Here is a 20,160-nt window from a genome sequence, read left to right on the forward strand (position 1 = left end):
GTTTATAAGATCTCAACCTGTGTTCTTGAGAAAAGTTGGCATGCAGTAAAAGGGATATTAAAGAAACAACAATTTAGTTTATTATAAAAGTATCACGTACTGTTTTAAATGAAATGTCTTAACCCACAAATAAATGATTATATGTGGAAAATCATTAGATTATGTTTTCCAGCCAATTTCAGTTTTGTCTTAGACCAGAATTTTCCATTCTCTTGATATGTTGAATGTATTTTTAGAAATATTTTTGAAAATCAAGATTTTTACATATGGGCAGAACTAGCTGTCTTGTTGATCACGATTTTTGGCCAACAGAAAATATAGACAAGGCAATTCTCCACTGGCTGTATACAGCCCCTCACGTCTGACCCAATGACTGGAAACACCAGCAAGGAGTGAGAGCCACAACCTGGTGGCAGAATCTCTTAGAAACAACAACAGCAACCACCACCACCACCACCGAAGACGAAGAATTTCACTCTCAAACTGGCAATATAACTGCCATTGCGATTCAATGGGTTTTCAAAACTCTTCTTATAAAAAAGCCTTTTTTTTTTTTCTTGGACGTTGAATAGCAGAGTTAGGAAGAAACAGGAAGCAAATGCTGGAAAGATCCAGATTTATGAAACAAATAGTAAAGCTAAAGAGAAGGCAGTTCATTCTCCCCACCCCCCTCACCAGTTCCATTAGCACCCTAACTTCTGACAATGGCTCATTGATGGGCAGCTGAGGCACTTAAAAGTCTAGCTCTCTGGTCACTGTCAATGAGTTCATGGGTATTAACTAACTTTGTAATCCCAAGACCAACAAATTCTTCAAAACTCACTGGGACTTTCTAAAAATGAGAAAAATAAGAAGGCATCAATAAAAACCTAAACTTTTAATTTTATAAAATACTACAATCCATCCCTTGATAATTCTAGAGTTTCAAGGTGACTTATTTCTTCTCCTGACATTCAGAGGAATACATTTAAGGGCATCCAAAGGAGCTGTATGTTGTACACGGGAGCTGGAGGCCAGGAATGACAATATCGGAAGTGGAATTTATTGAAGTGGAATGTAATGGAGACCCACAAAACTGTGTGACTAAGCTCAAGTTCTGTTTTATTGCATATTACCCTTAGAATTAATATATAAAACAAAGCCAAAGCATTATCTATTTGTCTCAGAAAAGCATATCCTGAATTTTCTGAAAATATTGCAACTTGCTATAAAAAGTCCTGAGGCAGTCTAAAGGAAACAGATAGAGCCTGAGAGTTTTCAATCCCATCAGTTTAGCGTGGAGCTGCCTCTGTTCACTTCCTCCTGTTTCCTGCCAGACATCCAGACAATAAAAGAATTTGTACAGCTGGAAGAACAGGAGTAAAAGCCAAAAACAGAGTAAGGGCTTCTACAGGAGGCAGGAGAAGCAGCTAGCAGGCGACATCTGGGGATATTTAAAACTGTGAAACAAATCCTAATTTATTTCGGACTTGTAAAAAAATGCACAATGTAGCATGCAAAATGTCGAGAGAAAGAGTTTTCTTTAGGTCAATTAAGCACAACCCATGAGAGAGAGGAACTCTAACAGTTTCAAATGAGGGGAAAAAATTAAGGAAAACATAAACTACCTTGTTCACAAACCTTGCTTTGTGTTTCTAGACAGCATTGCCATAATGCACAGCATTGCTGTAAACAGAATCACACCACCCCTGGAGTCAGAGGTACATGCAAACACCTCTGGGGTCAGAAAGGGGGAATGGTTGGCAAGAAAACATCCAGTAAGACTTCAGCTGCTCTCTCGAGAGCCACGTTCCTAATGCCTTAGTTGGATATCATGCAGTCAGCGAAATTGTGAAGTTATGTAGCTGACACTACTTTTCCATTCTCTTCAACTTCATTGGAGAAGGGCTCTCCAGAGCAAATAAGATTAATCCATTAATAATTCCATCAGCCCGGGGTTTACCTTGACAAGCTCCCGTGCGGATATTTGGAATGAAGCCACGGCGGCAGGGGTGAGGCTGGGCAGGACACATCTCACAGGGGTGGCCCCAGGCTCGGCCGACTGTGGCACAGCAGAGCGTTTTTGTGCAGACAATCCCGCTGAGTTGTCCCTGGCACATCTGGTTGCTGATCACAGTAAAACATGGGCCTGTCCTGTAATCTGAAAATAAAGAATAAAAACCTGATGAAAATCCAGAAAAGCAGGAACCATCATGCAGAGGAACAGCTGCGCTCCATCTTGCTTGACTCCGAATTGAGAAATGAGTTTCAGGGACAGAATGATGCATCACTGCCTCTGTGTAAGGCCTCGGATAGACCATTCTACTTCTGAACTCGATTTCCTAACCTACAAAATAGGGATGAAAATATCAGTTCTTACCCACTTTGAAAACGGCGTTGTGAGCATCAGATGAGCTAATGGAAAACTCTTTACAACTGTGAATTGCTGTACAAATGTAACATGGTAATATTATTATCCACTCATTACTTAAGAAAACATATTGGTGCCTGCACTGAATCAGCTCCGATGCCTGATACAGATGCTTCAGTGACTAAAAGAGGCCAAATCCCTGCCCTCACAGAGCTTCCAGTCTATTGTTATTTAGGGCTGAGAAAGCAAAGAATTTTGAAGCTTGCAGTGAGGCAAGTCATGGCACCTTCTTCCTGGAAGTTCCTTCAACAAAAGAAACGGTTATCTGTTTCTTTTGAGTTGGGGTCATCTTGTTTCAAATACAAAACAAGCAAACTAACAGATGAGGATTTAAAATTTTGCTCATGCAAAACACATTAGGTATTTAACATAAACGGTGAGGACACTCGTCTGAAATAATTGTAACCTCTAGGCAAAAGGACCATCTTAAAGCAAAACAGGGATAAGCTAAGACCATAAGAGAATTTGCAGTCAGAGCAGTCTACCACCAGTTATAAGATCTGCCTCTTTTCTTTCTTTCTTTCTTTCTCTTTTCCTACAGAGAGACAGCCAACAACAAACAAGAAAGATAAAGACGTGGTGAGCACAGAGGACCAAAGCCAGGTTGTCCTCACAGGTTGTCCCCTTGTGAGAGAAATCAGGGCCATAATACCCATTTCTGTGGTTCTACAATGACCTTGACAGACAAGCGAGGCTGGGCTGGGGTGGGACTCATGGGCTTCTATCCACTACCCAACATTTGCATGCTTCCAGGTCATTTTCAGAAGTGTTTAAGTGGAGTGATTCCTGTGAGTCTAAAAATGGACTCAATGACCCCAGTAAGTTCCTTTCACCTGTGAATGCAACCGTTTTATGAAAATCACTGGCTGTGCTAATGAAACTACTGGGATGCTTTCATTATTTTCTTCTTTCTTTAAGTAACTCATAGGACACAGCAGATAGGCTATTTACTAAGGAAAAAAGGACAACTTTTCATTACAATACCAACAAGAGTGAACATTCTGGATCGTAACAATGTTTTGGCAATAGCTGAATTGTATCTGCTGGCATCCCTCTATCCTGTGTATTCTCTCTTGCTTTCTTCTTCTTGCATCTCCACCCCAACCCCTCCCTTGGAATTTCAACTCCATCTGCTCCCCATCACTACATGCTCTTCCTCCCTCTCCTCTGCTATCTGCAGTGAACCACCTCTGTTCAATGGTGTTGCAGAAACAGCACTGCTCTGACGCCCATGCTGTAAGATCAACCTTCTGAAGGATTCCAAAAACAAAATTCCATGCCAGTCATATATATAAAGAAGACTACCATATCCAAGCTATGGCAGCACTGGAGAGATAGACAGGATGGTCCAAACGCCGAGTCCCCAGCTCCCCAGCTCCCTCCCTCCATACCAGTGTTATGTCCCACTCACAGGATGCAAGATAATTTTAGATTTTAGTAGGCATATATTAATTTTAATGTGTAATATGAAACAGCATAAATATATCAGACTCATGATTTCACAGTTATGTCTGCTATGAGGATGATGAATTGAAAAACCTTTTAATTCAATTTTGAAAAAAATATTAAATACTAGTACAGGTGATATGCAAACAGGCCAAAAATTGTGTGGGTGACATCTACATGCAACCAGACTCACCGTTCCAAAAGACAAGCCTGAGACCTTTGTGTTCCTCTTCTCTGCATGACCTGGCCCCACCCACCTTTCCAGCCCTTTCTCCTGACACTTTGTTTATCATTTGTCTTTTTTTTTACTTTGTTTATGCATTTATTACTCTACTTTTTTTTTAGTTTTATGTACTCAAGCTCTAGGTATACTTTAATATTTTACATTGTATGCCGTATTTATTCAAAACCTGCTATCTTCTTCCAGAGATACTGAATTCAAACAAAAATATAAACAAATATTAAATACTGAGCTGTTGAATAAATCTCAGTCCTCATTTCATTCTTTCGATGAAAAAAAGTCACTCAGCACTGCAGTAATTTGTAACAAAATCTCTTTAAAATGCAGTGGACATTTTAAAACTGTGTGGACAAAGTGATATACGTGATATACCAGAGTCATCTTTATTTTTTTGGTTCAATTCTCCCAAATAATACCTATAGGGATTTAATAAATATATCTTTGCTATTTGGTCTTTCTTTTCTATTTCAATATTTTATTATGTATTTTAATTCAAAATTAAGCATTTACTTATACAATTGAGAAAAGGCAGTAGCATATAAATGAAGGTAATTACACCCAAAGAAACCCTTGATAACATATTGATTATATTATGGTACATAAGATTTTGTGTGTATGCATGTGTGTGTTTTATTTTTTAATCATAAAATAAGGATTATACTAAAAATATACTTTTGAATCTTGCTGGATTTTCTTCACTTAACATTGCCAAAGCTTTTCCCCATGTAATAAACACTATTCCACAATATGATTTTAATTGCTGCATAATTTTCCATCAAGTTATAACAGAATGTATTTAGTCATTTTCTTACTGTCTATCATTTAAATTGCCTCTAACTCTTCATTATTACACATAGCATTCAGTGTACATTACAATGAATCCTTTTCAGGATAAAAACAGCCATCAAGATTTTTATGACTATATATATCCTACATCTGAGACTAGAAAGATCACAGCAGTATAATCTTTTATCAAAAAAAAAAAAAAAAAAAAACTTTCTATGTTAGGTAACAAGAAAGAGAATTTAGGCTTGTTTCTTTCTGTTAATTTACTGAGACAAGTGCAAATGCTTTAATCAAACAGATTCATGTTAGCTTGCCATATTCAATCCTTCTTAAAAAGCATAATGCAACATGAATTTTAATTTATAATCCTCTCTTCAACACTGCTGGGATTTGTTTTTCCACCTCCTCTTGCCAACATGCTCTATGGAATTATCTTATATATGAGGATTGCCAAGGTTCAGGATAGATACAAATATGGTGTTTTGTGAGTGACACCAGCAAAATCCAGGCACTCTACAAAATGCTAACACAAATCTGATTCAGTTCTGTCTGACACTGATTCATAACTTCAGATGTGAATTCCTCATTAGAAGATCTTCATTAAAAAAAAAAACAAAAAACCTTAAGACTTTTCCAGGGTCAATAACTTATTATTCTTATTTCAATACGAAATACATAGAATCGAGATGGTAGCTGTTAATTCTGACAACATATATTAGGTATTCCAACAGTTCACAGGGATCCAATTTATTAAGTATACTATATATTTGGCGAATAAGTATGTAGAATAGAATCTATGGACTTAGCACATTTCTGTGCTAGATACTTATCACTATTGACAAAGTTATTTTGGAAACAAATTAGAACTGGCTTATTTGACAGTACAGATTAGCAAGTGGATATGAATGTATTTGTAGATCCATATTTTAAACAAAAATTGCTGATTGCAGAGGGAGAGGCATAATCTGGATGAAATAAAATTGGATCTAAAAATGTCTTGGAAGGTAAATGCTGTATTAACATGGTTTTCAAATGTCATTCCGATTTGGCGGCATGTGCTTTTCGTCCTGTACTTCATTTAGATTGCCAAGGTTATGCCGTTTTTAGTCCAATACTCCAACCGCAGAAAGAAATCTGCCCACACTCCCAATTCCTTACTAATAATCCAATTATTTACAATTATTCCCATAGCACTTACATGATATTAAGCTAAATTTACATACTCTTTTTTTTTTTTTTTTCAGCTAGTCTCAGCATTAGACAGGGAGTGTGCTTAACTCAAAGCTTGTGTAATGTCTGACTCATTCCTGGCTTCATTGTAAATCATTATTCCTAATGCAACTAAAATATAGTATTAGAAATGCTTTCTATTTGCAAATTGCTCTACAATCACTTCCTTATAAGACCTTCATGAACTAGGGCAACAGGCCAAGTCATTCCAAAATTAAAGTGCGATTCTAATTGTTTTTAACTGGCTTACTCCAGTGTGGCTGCTTCATGGGAAATTCTGCATCTCCATGTTCCCATTCTGAGTGGTTAGCTCAAGGATTGCTCTCCAGTCCCGTTAGATTTGGCCTCAAGGCTTGGGCTCTGACCAACATGTGTCTGCAGCCTCTGATCCTCAGCTCATGCCCAGCTCTGCAGCTCAGAATACTGTGGTCTACAGCATTATTTCACTTTCATTTGTAATCAGACTTCACCCTGAAGCAAATGCATCATTTACAGGGAAAGAATATTCTGTGGTACAATGAATTCTTGTCCCTCCTGCCCAGTCACTAAACCACAAACTGCAGGGAAGGCACAAGGATGTAATTTTGGGCACTAGGCTCCAATTATTTTAAATCCTTCTTTTCATAAAAATGACAAACAAAAGAATGAGATATCAATTTATCCATGACATAGAGGGTCACAGCACACTTATTTCTCCCAGGTAGGTTGGCCTGGGAAACATTAGGCTCCTAATGTGTGGAATTTCAATACAACTTTCTGAGGAAGGAGTTCAGAGAACTTTCAGTCTAAGGAAAATTAAAGTTAAGAAGTTCCATTATCATAATCAGCCTGCTAAATGCTGTTACTTCTTCTTACTCCAATCATTCTTAACCTTAGGACATAACAGAATCACTTGGGGGAGCTTTTGCAAAATGCCGATGCCTGGGTCCTACCCTGTCCTCCTCTCCCAGTTTTCCCCATGGAACCCTATTTAGTAGATGTGGCACAGGGCCCAGGCATACACGTCTTGCAAAAGCTCCCCAAGATGATGTTTGCCCTCTAAGACTCTAAGTTGTGTGTGTGTGTGTGTGTGTGTGTATTTTCTCTCTCTCTCTCTTTTCCTTTAATGAAGAGTGCTCATGTTCCATGATTAATTGGAGATGTCTGCAAGATAACAACTACTTATCTGAAAGTCTAACCTTAGAAACATCAGACAGCCCATAAACTGGGATCACTGCCACTCAACATAACCTAGTATTTCTCAACAAGGACTGACATCCTAATCATGGCAAAATACTATTCATTTCCACAGTGCTGCACTGATTATGAGGCACTTTATTACATTCTTTACTAATTATATTATAGTTAATTATACGAACTACCTGCTCATCAAAGCAAACAACAAAGTCAAAATTTAGGAAGGCTGATCATCCACTACTGCAGTGTCCTAATAGTTAATAGAATTCCCATTTCCAGTCTCTTTCCTTCTAGTTTTACAAAGCACACTGATATACATGATCTCATGCTGCTGTCAGGAACTCCCACACCCAGCCCCTGCCCACTGCTGCAGCTTGTATCTGAGTGGAATTCCGGGGGGATTCTCCAATTGGGGCCCGAATACAAGGCCTATTTAGCATCAGTAACACCAAAAGTCAACTCTTAATTTATTCCAGAATTGCACTATCAGAGAGACCATTTGAAATTCTTCCGAGACTCCTGATTTTATAAAATATAAAGTAGTGCACAATATCTATCAAGTTTCTTGTCAAAAATAGTCAAGGCTTAATCTAATCAAACTTCCACACCAAACTTCTAGCTGAAAGGGAATATAGGGATAGAGGAACAAGGTAAATTGCACCACAAGGAAACAACCAGAAAGCTCAGAAAATGTGATATTTTCTAAGGCAATTGTTCAAAACTTTTCCAAAAGCAAATGACTTTCTCTTCACCAAAAGAAGTACAGAGATTATTTTAGATTAAAAATCATAATAATCAAAACTCAACTGGATACTGTTTCTAAAAGAGAAAATTTCAGAAATCTTATGTGGACTACATATTACATGACATTGCAGAGTTGTTGTTTTTCTAGGTGTGATAATGGTATTGTGGTTATATGCAAGAATGTCCTTAGTGCTTAGAGGTGACGTGTCATGATGTATGCAACTTAACTTTCAAATAAGTCAGCAACGTAAATAATAACAAATCCATATTTCAATATATATCTTGTATATTCTATATACATATATACATACAGATGTGTACATACACATAGAAAGCTATCATGTGTATAAAAGTGGGAACAGTTATTCAATGTAAGTGGAAAGTATATGTGTATACTTTATGTTATTCCTTCAACTTTAATGTAAGTTTGAAATTTTTTATAATAAAATTTCAGGGGAAAGAAACTCCTTTTGCATCTACTTTTACTATGCAATGTTGCTTCTCTCATCTTATTCAAGCTACGTGGCATTTTTAAAACGATGCAATAAGGTTTGAATATACTTTCCAATTCATGCATTTATATAAAATACTGCACACAAGATTACCTATTTAACATGGTTTATACAGTGTTATTAAAAGAATACAACCTTTTGGCAAAATTTACTAAAGTATATTACGCAAAATTGTTTATGAAACTATATCTGAGGTATGGCTTAATTGTTACTAAATGTTTTTAAAAAGCGCTTTAGAAATAAACCATACAGAAAAAAACAAAACTATTTCTACATTAGTATTTTCCCTGATTTTAATTTCTTTATTCCATAAGTGAAAAGTATTACCACTATGACTTAAATGTAAATATCACTCAAAACTGCAGAAACAAGGTGATTTGTTGTACACCTTTTAATCTAACATGCAGACTAAGCAATTCATCAAAATCCAGGCCATAGTTCTGTGGGACCCAATTACGTGTGGCAGCAATTCAACTACAGCAAATTGTTACCACATTTTATTCTGTTCCATGATGAAGAAAGCAGTAAGAAATCTTGTTCAGAGTAAGAGGGTATCTCATTTTGAAATAATCATTTACCTGATATTATTTGTTCCTTTACTATAAATCCTGCAAGTTATTACTGACTTTCATCTTCCTGCAAAGTTATCTCTACTTTTACTAGAAAAAAAAAAAGACTGGGGGAATCGGTAAAGTCAAATCATGGTTTGGGTGACATATTTACCATCAAGATAATAAAATCATAGAGAACGCTTTCATTCTTAATGGTCTGCAAATTCCACTTTAAAGAACCAGTTGGCTCTGATTTATTCCCTTTTAAAACGGCTTGTATGAAATGCCACGTTAAACCAAATACTGCCGTTTGACCACAGAGCATCAGCTATTAAACAGCAAGACAAAAACAATAATATTATATAACAATTTATTTGTTCTTTTATATTTTTTCAAAGCCATGAAGCATAACATGTTCTCTCCAATCCAAAAACAAGATTAATAGCCCAAGAGGAAAAGGCCTTAAGATTAAATACAAAAATTGTCAGGGGCAACATATTCTTAAATTAACCTGTATATCATAAAAGTACCTTGTAATATTGTTTATTTTCCAAAATAAGTTCCACAAAAGATGAATTAAGTTCATGAAGAATCCTAATAGAATGTTTTATCATTAAATTATTATTAGAAATGAGATTTTCAGTAGCAGGTCAATTTCAACACTGAACATTGTGCATATGGAGGGTAAAGGCCTATGTTTGTAAAGAGACAATAAAAATAAATTGATTTAAAATATCAATAAATTGCAGTACACTAATAGGAGGTACCCAGAGCAGTCAAATTCATAGACAGCAGTGCAATGATAGTTGCCAGGGATTTAGGGGAGGGAGGAATGGCGAGTTTTAGTTTGGGAACATGAAAAGGTTTTGGAGATGGATGGGGGTGACAGGTGCAAAACAATGTGAATGTGCTTAATGCCACCAAACTGTACACATAGAAATGGTTAAAATGGTAAATTTTATCTTATGTATATTTTAATACAATAAAAAGAAATTTCTAGCCGACACGGTGGCTCATGCCTATAATCCCAGCACTTTGGGAGGCCGAGGCAGGTGTATTGCTTGAGCCCAGGAGTTCAAGACCCGCCTGGGCAATATGGCAAAACCTCATCTTTACAAAAAATACAAAAAAATGTAGCTAGGTGTGGTGGTGGGCGCCTGTACTACCAGCTACTCAGGAGGCTGAGGCGTGAGGATCGTTTACTGTAGTGAGCCGTGATCACACCACTGCTCTCAAGCCTGGGCAACAAAGTTGACACCTATATCAAAAAAAAAAAAAAAAAAAAAAAAGAAAGAAAGAAAGAACAAGAAATTCTACAACACAAAATTAAATTAAACACTTTGACTTCAATGTTTTACAGTTGTAAAGGCCTACACTTCACAACTGTAAAATAGAATTGTAGGTTTCCTTATGCATTTGACAAATATTATTGAGCCACTACCCCATATCAGTGAGTAGCACAGCATAAAAACCTCTGTTCACATGGAGTTTGCAATCTTGTGGAGGAGGCAGTGAATAAATAGATCAATATGTTATAATAATTTCAGATTTGAGGTTGACATTTAGTTACAAATGAAACGAGCATGCTGCTGTCATAGAGAACAATTGGGTACACCTACCTTGGTAAAAGTTATCAGAAAAGACTTCTTTGAGGAGGTGACATTTAAGCTGAGGCCTAAGGGATGAGCACAAGCCAGATGTGCAACATCTAAGTGCTTTCAAAGTATAGGAGACAGCAAGAACAGTGGCTCTGGGCTGGCAGAGAGACTGGCTTCTCTAGGATTAAAAGAAAGCCGCTGTGACCAGAACTTTGAGCGCCAAGGGGAAGGGGCATGCCATGAGGTTGGATCCTTTAGCAGGGGCTGGATTACGCAGAACATCTCAGAATATGATGAGGAGTCTGGATCTGGCTCAAAGCTCAATAAAAAGCCACTGAAAACACGTGTTATTTGAGAAGTGTGCTCCTTTAAGGGCTCAGGAGTGGAAATGGAAAGGCTTTCAGGGAGGCTACTGAAGGATGTGAGGGGAAAGTTGGCGAGGGCTTGGCAAGGGTGGTGGCATAGAAAGGGTGGAAGGCCAGCAGGAAGGGGATGCCCTTGGGCCAAAGAACCAACAGCACGTGTGGATGGATCGGAAGGGAGGCGTGAGGGAAACAGAAAGGCTCCCGGGCTTCTGGCTTCCATCACTGAATAAATGGTCATTTGCTGAAATGCGGAAACTAGGTAAGATTAGGCTGTAAATACTAATAATCTATTAACAAGTTCTTCCCATTTTCACAATAAGGTACCTGGTGCAGAACAGGTGACTTGAATTAATGAGGCTGTCCATGAATAAAATGATATTATCTGTAAATCTTAATGCTAACAAAACAAACAAAAATAAAACCTGTGTATAATGTAATTATACCCTGACTTGTGTGTTTTTGCTTTTTTATAAATTTCTTTTCCTCCCCTTCCTTTTTGTGAGCAAGCATTTACTCCTATCATATTCAGATACTTATGTATAAACATTACGGTTGAGATTCTTACTTCAAACACATTTGGTGAATTTTCACAGAAAACCAAGTATGAAGTACCCATGGCCCAGACCAACAATATGTGATGGAATCCTGGCGTGGTGGGTGGGATTTCCTCCAGAGGAACTCCACTGCCCCTTTCATAAATGACAGGGCATGGGAATCCAAGACCACTAGCATTAGCTGCCAGCCCTGAGTTCATTCTACAGGAAATGGAGACACACCACATTCACATTCCATGATAGCATCAATTCTGAGAGATCTGGTGGAAAACTTAAAGCAGGGACAAAAGTTCAGCCATTATTAACCACAGCTGAGAAATGCCTCTTATAAATATGAACTTTCTGTAATATCAAGACAGATAAACGGCAGGGAGATGGTTTTGATACATTGGTTGGCAAATGTTATTTCTAGAATTGGCTTTTTATCAAATATCCATGTGCTACTAGATATGTGGTATATAGGTTGTTTGTATATCTTCTCTCCTACACACACACACACACACACACACACAGTCACAGAAGCATACTAACACACTATCAAGGTGGCCCTCCTCTTCTCAGAACTTTTCTTTGGAAGAAAATGTCTGATGAATGAAAAATTCCTGAGACCGTTTCCAGCTCAGAGTCTGGCGCTGAACTCAGCTGAAGAAAGACAAGTTGGAAGAAAGTACAAGCATTACTCAGAACACGTGAGTGAACCGTGCAAAAGACAGGCATGGGAGCTGAGGGGGTGGGAGAGGCAGCAGCACCAAAACCCAATTATGTAGATTTAATTCATCAACAAAAGAAGATTCCTGACAAAAATCATTACGTGCTCAGATATCAAATACAACAGATGATTCATATTCTTAGACACCAAAGACTAAGGCGGCTGACCCTAGAATTGGGTTTTCACTGTTACTTTATGGTCGTTATTTTTCAGACCTGCTAAGTGGAGTGAGGACACGTCACTAATGGGACAATCATGGGGCCTCTTGGCAGCTCCACTGGAAACATACAGATTTTGATGTTCTGGGCCACCGGTGAGTGACAATTGTTTTATGGAACAGGCTAGCAGTTATGCAAATATTCATCCTGCTTTTTGGAATTAACAGTTATTTCGCAGACACCCCAGGTACACATGATGTGAAGAGTTAAATCTTAATACTATCCTATAGGCAGATAGGCCACTCCAGTTCTAGCTAAGTGTTGCCCAGTGGAGTCAGTGGGAGAATGGTATATGCCTTAGAAACTTCCATTCTACAAAACTAGAAAAAAGATTTAAAGTTGCTCCTGAGACTATAAGGTCTACAACTATTAAATCGTGTACTGTCTGAACACTGACAGGACACTGTGTTACTCTGTTCCCTCTTACCACTTACTAGAGATTTACATCAGCTTGGCCAGACGCTGGGGTTTCATGTAAGGCAGCTAGTTAGATACGTGCGGAAAGTGTATATGGTTAGAAAATAATAAGAGACAGCATTAAAGTGGTTTAAAATGCCCCAAGAGGGAAGCCAAACACCACAATTTTCTCCAACTGTGGAAGAAAAAACAACTTGAGCCAGATTTTAGCTCTCTGGATGTATTAACAGGTCTATGTTTTATTCCCTTGGATATTTACGAAGCATGTTAACAATAATTAAAACGGAATTTTCCAAACCTTTAAGGGTAAAAGTTAGGAATAGAATATCAATGACCTTGGAAAGTGTTATAATTTAATATACATCATATTCACCATCCTGGGATTTCACTACTGATATTCAAAATTCACAACTCACGCACGGAGCAAGCGTTCTTAGGAACTATGCTCATGCAAATGCCTTCTATTCAAATGTATTTTCAACTTTCTGCAGTAGTTGTACAGCTAAAAGTTAGTGCTGCTGGTCTATGGGCATTCAGATTTCTCTAGTCAGGAGTTCTTAACTTGAAGACCACAATCGGGACTCGGTAGGTCTAAAGGTGCCCCGAAACTATACATAAATCACATGTACAAGTTTGATGAATCTGAACACAGTTAAGTGAGCAATCACATATTCTCTTCCAGAAATCTGGAATTGGGATTGAGGAGCACTGGTGTTCACCTCTGCAGCTGGCTAGACCTCAGATGACTTACCTTGGGAGCAGCGAGGCGGCATGTACATGACGCACAGAGCAGTCCAAGAGTTGGAGACAGCATTTGGTTTTTGCTTCCAGCCCTGGGTAAAGCCCTGCTACAGTACCTGCCCTTGGGTTTCTTATAACCTGGGATATCCCAGGTTCCTTAAAGCAAATCCCCCCTTCTGCTTCAGCTAGTTCCATTACTTGCAACCAATGCACTTGGAGCCAATACAGTGCATTCATTTATACTTTTTGGAAGAAGAACGTGTTCTTGCATCAAATTCTTAAAAGTGTCCATGGCTCAAATAACCCCCTGCACTATTTAAAAAGAAGTAACTAATAAGAATTTGGCATTACTTAGATGATTTACTCTGATTTACTGAGTTTTATATGTTCATTCTCAAAGAAAAGCAAAAACAAAACAAACAAACAAACAAAAAACTCTCCTAGTTAGTGACACAAACACAGACAAAAATCTACTCCAGCCACAGAGTAGCAAGCGTTCTTAGGAACTATTTCTCTATGGAGCCACAGAGAAACATAAACCTGCGTGAAAGTCATCACTGCCCTCTATAAATTGATAGCTAATTTTTAGTAACACATACTGTCCTGGTTAACTTTCCCCAGATGGCAGCAGGCATTTGTGGATGATGTTACCTCGCCCATTTAGGCAGAACCCAGTGCAGGGCTAGAAGCGAAAGACAATATGCCTAAAAGGGAGGAGGCCTGCACGCCAGTCTCAGCTCAGCAACCAATTTGCTGTGCGTCTCGAGTTAGACACGTCACTCTCTGATGGCATTCAAGTGGTCAAATCATGAACCATTCAGACGCCCTCGTGGCCTTTCCGCTGGCCTGAGCCAGGATGGCTGCAGCCAGGCCGAGAAGAGAAGGGTGTTTCCATGGTGCAGGAAGGCCAGAGCGTGTAGAAAGATGTCTGACAGAAGCTTGTTTTGCCATTAGACTTGCTTCCCCCACATTTCTTATTTTGGGAAACGGCATCACCACAGCCCACATCACAGGGCCACAGACTCAGGGCAGCGGGGATCACAGAGTATCCCTCACATCCCTCAATCACCCGCAAACCTTGTCAAATTTACCACCTCAACGGCTTCTTTATTGACCCTCCTTTGAAATCCAGTTGCCACTGCTTTACCCTGCTAGAGTGAACCTACCGTCAGTTAGACCCCAACATGCTCTGTGAAATGCTCCCTACTTGGCTCCCTCTGGCCTCTTCCCTAAATGCCTTCCCCCTCCATTGACACTGAGTGAACTGCAGTTCCTCAACGCACGGTTTGCTGTTTCTCCTCCACATGTCTTTGCAAATGCCATCTCCTCTACCTGGAATGCCTTTCTTCTCCCTATCTTTCTCCCAAATTTCTCCACTTGGAAGTCTCCCCTGACGACTTACTCCTTCCCTCCTCTGTGGCACTAACCAAACTCCATGGTAAACTCTGACTTATATGATTGTCTTTCACCAGACTGTGAGCCTTAAGGACATATATTTTGTCTCTTTAAACTTTGCATCTCCATGGCCTAGAATATCCCCATGGGCCCATAACAAGCACTCAAGTATTTATGAATGAATAAATGAAGGAGGATGTACAATGACCTATCTTTAAGTCAGTCTAAATCCTTAGTCTTTTGAACTATTCATTTCCTTTGCTCAAGATATAATTAACTACTTATAATTCCATGAATCCATCACGCTTGATTTGAATTCTGGAATGCTGATTATCAATGTGACAGTGAACAAAGCTATCCTTTTGAGTCAATTTTCTCTGTTTCCCAGGGTTGTATGAGTAGTAAACAAATATATAAAATACCTACCATAGTCCCTGGTTCTTCTATTTTTCCTCTCCTCCCACACATACCATGGGTACACATAACCAATATATCCTGCTATTCTTAAAAATAAATGACATAAATGACCCACAATACACAGGACACACCTAATAATCCATTCTGAAGAGCTAAGAGATTTGTTCTAAGTTATCTCTACTCTCTTGCTTGGCCTTCTGCTATAAACAATAGTTGAAATTTGCAATATAGAGCAAAGATAAAGGTGACATGCAGATCAAGTCCAAGCCTGGATTCATGAAGACCTTGTTCTTTTTTCTTTTTTTAACTTTTAGTTTAAGTTCAGGGGTACAAGTGCAGATTTGTTACATAGGTACACTTGTGTCATAGGGGTTTGTTGTGCAGATTATTTCATCACCCAAGTATTAAGCCTAGTTCCCATTAGTTGTTTTCCCTAATCCTCTCCCTTCTCCCACCCTCCGCCCTCCAAAAGGCACCAGTCTGTGCTGTTCTCCTCTATGCGTCCATGTGTTCTCATCATTTAGTTTCCACTTATAAGTGAGAATATGTAGTATTTGGTTTCCGTTGCTGTGTTAGTTTGCTACGGACAGTGGCTTCCAGCTCCATCCATGTCCTTGCAAAGGACATAATCTTGTTCCTTTTTATGGCTGAATAGTATTCCATGGTGTATATGTACCACATTTTCTTTTTCTGGTCTCACTGATGGACAGTTAGGTTGATTTCATTTCTTTGCTATTGTGAATAGTGCTGCAATGAGCATACACGTGCATGTGTCTTTATAACAGAATGATTTATATTCCTTTGGGTATATACCCAGTAGTGGTATTGCTGGGTCAAACGGTATTTCTGTCATTAGGTCTTTGAGGAATCACCACACTGTCTTCCACAATGGTTGAACTACTTACACTACCAACAACAGTGTATAAGTTTTTTTCTCCACAACCTCAGCAGCATCTGTTATTTTTTTACTTTTTAATAGTAGCCATTCTGACTGGTGTTAGATGGTATCTCATTGTGGTTTTGTAGAGCACAAAGAAAGAAGAACCTCAGTTCTCAATGACTTTTTTTTGTTTTGTTTTGTTTTTGAGACAGGGTCTCACTCTGTCGCCCAAGCTAGAGTGCAGTGGTGGGATCACAGCTCACTATATCCTCAACCTCCAGGGTTCAAGCAATCCTCCCACCTCAGCCTCTCAAATAGGTGAGACTACAGGCACATGTCACCATGACTGGCTATTTTTTTTAATTTTTTGTTGAGATGGGGTCTCCCTATGTTGCCCAGGCTGGTCTTGAAGTCCTGGGCTCAAGCGATCCTCCCACCTCGGCCTCCCAACGTGCAGGGATTACAGACATGAGCCATTGGACTGGCCTGATGACATTTTTGAGCAGTGGAATCACCATTAGCTACCATATACCTCCAAATTCATTCCTGACATAAGAAAAATTAACCCCTATTTTTTTAAGCCACTGGGGTTGGGTTTTGTATCATTTGCATCCAAACTCATTTCTAACTGAGACACCAAGTCCACAAATTGTGTTGTCATTTGACATATATATGAGTGAATAATCCAAGCATAATATATTACATTTCTGGAATTTTTATGTAGCATGTATTTTAAAAATTAAGAGCAAAAAGATTGAGCAAAGTAGGTCAAGTGCATAAACAAATTTTACCCAAATGCAAATGAGAATTCCAGATATTCCTTCCTAAGCTCATATTCCCCAAATCAACTTAATTTTCCTTCCTCGAAACCTAGTAAGACATCTAATGTTGGGATATGACTCGACTCTGATAATCTCTGTGAATCCACTGTTCTCTGATATACACATATTTTTCCAGTTAAATCAAAGAAATGGTCATATGCATTATTACCATCATAAGAGTTACTGCCAGTTCTCATTTTTGTAAAAGACATTCGATTTTTTAAATAAGCTCACTAATATCTGTTAGATGATCCTCTTTCTCTATTCTATTTTTTAAGTAATTGAGATATTTTGAATGTTATATGCCCTATATACTACTCTCAATTGAAAGTAAAGACCACCATCCCCTCACCTCAGTTCCCAAACGTTACATATTTGATTGGTTACCATAACAATCATAAAAATATAAACAGAGTGGACACATGGAAATAATGGAATTCTGGAGTTACTCCCAAACAGTGGCCAATTTCAAACAATACATCAATAAGAATGGATTGAAAAGAAAGAAAATAACTATGTAAATGCATAGGTAGGTTCCCAGGAGACACTGAAAGGTAAGTATTGCATTCACAGTGACATTATTCAACCTTTAAATAGGGTAACGGTATTGACACTTTATGCAAACACAGATGGCTTATGAAACAATAAAAATGAAGTCGCAGCTTTATAGTCTATTGTTTTGGCTCAGGGAAGGGGAGAAACAAGGGTAGTCAATGAACTTATATAATACTTCTTACTCTTTTCCCTCTACTCTGTGAGTGTGAGAGGAGCCATTTTTTTTTCCAGATGTTGTTGTTAATTTCAAAAGATTCATCCAGACCTTGGAAAGTCTTCTGATGACAAGTCTGATTTGAGAGAAATGTTGAGCCCTTTAATACAGGAAATTCCATAATTATGAGCTGGTTGTGCTTCAGTCGTTTATGTATAAGATGGGCATTGGTATCTCTTATTTTAGAATTGGAAGGAAACTTATAGAAGAAGAAAAAGAAAATGAGCATTTACGGAGCATGGTCCTGGCTACAAGGGAGACGTGCTGTCTCACTTAATTCTCACAACAATTCTCTGAGGAAGACTTTTGCTTCATTTTATAAAGGAGGAAACTGAGGCTCAAAGTCAAGTTAAGAAATTTGCCCAAGGTTATACACACAGTAAGTGGCAGAATGAGAATTCAGCTTTTGGTGTTTCTGATTCTAAAAGCTGTGCTTACCCCACTACTTTGCCTTCCTCAACATGACGGTACAATGTACACAAGGGTAAATCAAAACACAAAGCGGCGAAGTTATTTTCTCAATGTTACAGAACAAATTAGCGGCAGATGGAACGAGAATCTGTATCTTTCAAATCCCAGATCAGGCCCTGTTGGTTATTTCATGCCTCCCCTTCGGCCTCATTTTATGCCTTCTTGCTCCCCAGGATTAAATCACAGCAGTCGAGATTGGAAGCAACATTCAAATCAGTTTCAGGACCTTGTTCTCATACTCCTAAATCTTGATCTAAAAAAACCCCTCAGTGCAGTGTTGGAGTGTTGTTTGCAAGAAATGAAAATTATCCCAATTTTTATATATTCACTGTAAACCATGATAACATAGAAGCAATGTTGGTGTCAGCTAAAAAATATATGTAATAAAATCTATGATAGAGGTTAACTCCCTGTGGAGAAGCAGGAAGGAGATGGTACGGGGAATCCTGCATGGGTATCAGTCATATTTGAATGCTTAGGTTGGGCAGTTTTAATTTTTAAATTAGGTTTGTAACTAACACATACATGACATATATTCTGTAAATGTGTCATGTAGTGAATTGAAAAAGTATGATAAATAGAAAAGGTAAGCCACATACACACATACACATTATATCTGCAAAGTGAAATGGAAGCGCCTTATATACCTATGTGACCATGGGCAAATTATTTACTTTCTGATCCACAGTTTTCTTAATTATAAATAGGGATGATAATAGGGTGTTTGCAAACATTATAAAAGAGAAATATTTAAAATATTTAATTTCCTGTCTGATTGTACCTCTTTCTATTCTATACCAGTGATACTTTCAATAGAAAAAGTCTTTATACCCAACATGCATCAACTGATTGGTTTCTTCAGCGTGAGACAGAATAAGCCATTATTTATGCAGTATGGAAATCAAAGGGCATGTTAAGATGTTACGTAGTATGTTCTATCTAAACATGGCACGCAGTGATGATGTGTAAATCTCACATACTGTTCCTTCACATCTTGTTCCTTTCCTTGTCCCTTTCCTGTGTTTCCTTCTTGATCCAAGGCTAAACTGTCCCAGCCCTGAAAATCTGTGCTCAGTTAAAAGCTGTCATGTTAATCCCAGCTGCTCATTATCGAGGACTATGCACAACCCCCTTTCGCCCAGCATGAGCTTCTAACGCTCTGATTCACCTCCGCAGACTCACCCCACCCCATGTCTATAAACAGAGCAGAAATCTGTGAAGACTATTTGGCATTGTCTGTGTTACCCAAGAACATGTCTGGTTGTCTCACCCCTGACCCTGCCTTCAAAAGCCTTCTTATCCTTCAAGACCAAACTTAAACACTGCATTTTGGGAAAAGCCTGTCCAGCTTCATATATCAAAATGAACATCTTCATCTTCTGAGCTCCCATGGTATACTGCTGTACACTGACTATTTGCCAGTCATACCATTTGGCCATGGTCCAAAGAGAAGCATATAGGTTATAACCTACCGAATGGTAGGTTCCCTAGCAGGAGAGAGTCTTGTTTATCTCTGAACTCTTATCTTCTATCCCCAACTTCCTGGAATAGAAGACACTCAATATATCTTTCTTAAACCAAACTGTTAACTAGGTATAAAAATTGTTCTTGCTTCCTCTGGGCCACACAATTACACACATTCCTTAGATGAGCTCATGTGAAGTTAATTAGACAAGTTAATTAATTCTCTAACTCAGCAGGTTATCAGA

The 20,160-nt window shown here is 38.4% G+C and overlaps 1 protein-coding gene across 2 annotated transcripts in view; it reads right to left on the bottom strand.

Annotated features, from left to right (window-relative positions):
- The window catches only part of FBN1 (fibrillin 1), a 245,476-nt gene that overhangs the window by 133,773 nt on the left and 91,543 nt on the right, over positions 1-20,160 (bottom strand). For both annotated transcript variants that reach the window (XM_025389802.1, XM_025389803.1), the window contains exon 7: positions 1,943-2,140. In XM_025389802.1, the coding sequence (XP_025245587.1) occupies positions 1,943-2,140 (198 nt within the window). The remainder of the gene's footprint in view (positions 1-1,942; positions 2,141-20,160) is intronic.

The sequence above is a fragment of the Theropithecus gelada genome, chromosome 7a, assembly GCF_003255815.1.
Source record: "Theropithecus gelada isolate Dixy chromosome 7a, Tgel_1.0, whole genome shotgun sequence".
Classification (NCBI taxonomy): Eukaryota; Metazoa; Chordata; class Mammalia; order Primates; family Cercopithecidae; genus Theropithecus; species Theropithecus gelada.